General features: G+C 67.2%; 1 protein-coding gene across 1 annotated transcript in view; it reads left to right on the top strand.

The window, feature by feature from the left end:
• MAMDC4 (MAM domain containing 4) overlaps positions 1-265 on the top strand; it is a gene marked incomplete at its 3' end in the record, with an annotated part of 8,991 nt that overhangs the window by 5,351 nt on the left and 3,375 nt on the right. Inside the window, exons 13-14 of the mRNA XM_010185634.1 lie at positions 3-125; positions 191-218. Of these exons, the coding sequence (XP_010183936.1) occupies positions 3-125; positions 191-218 (151 nt within the window). The remainder of the gene's footprint in view (positions 1-2; positions 126-190; positions 219-265) is intronic.

The following is a 265-nucleotide window of genomic DNA, read 5'->3' as shown; positions in this document are numbered from 1 at the left end:
CCTGGCCCTCCAGGCAGGAGAAGGACAAATGCTGGACGTTGCCAAGGCCCGCACACCTCTGCTGGGACCCTCCGGTCCCACCTGTGCCCTGGAGATGAGCTACAGCATCCGCAGTGGCCCCCAAGGTAACCCCCCTGTGCCACCCCAGGGTGCCCTGCCTCCCCCTGTGTGCCTTTGCTGCCTCCCTCAGCCCCGCTCTGCCCCATCGCCACTGTCCTGTAGCTGGGGTGTCCCTGTTTCTGTGGCTGGCTGGGTGCTGGGGCCA

This window comes from Mesitornis unicolor, unplaced genomic scaffold (assembly GCF_000695765.1).
Source record: "Mesitornis unicolor isolate BGI_N332 unplaced genomic scaffold, ASM69576v1 scaffold29325, whole genome shotgun sequence".
In the NCBI taxonomy this organism is placed as follows: Eukaryota; Metazoa; Chordata; class Aves; order Mesitornithiformes; family Mesitornithidae; genus Mesitornis; species Mesitornis unicolor.
The sequence above is the reverse complement of the archived record's forward strand: the minus strand, read 5'-3'. Positions and strand labels throughout refer to the sequence as shown.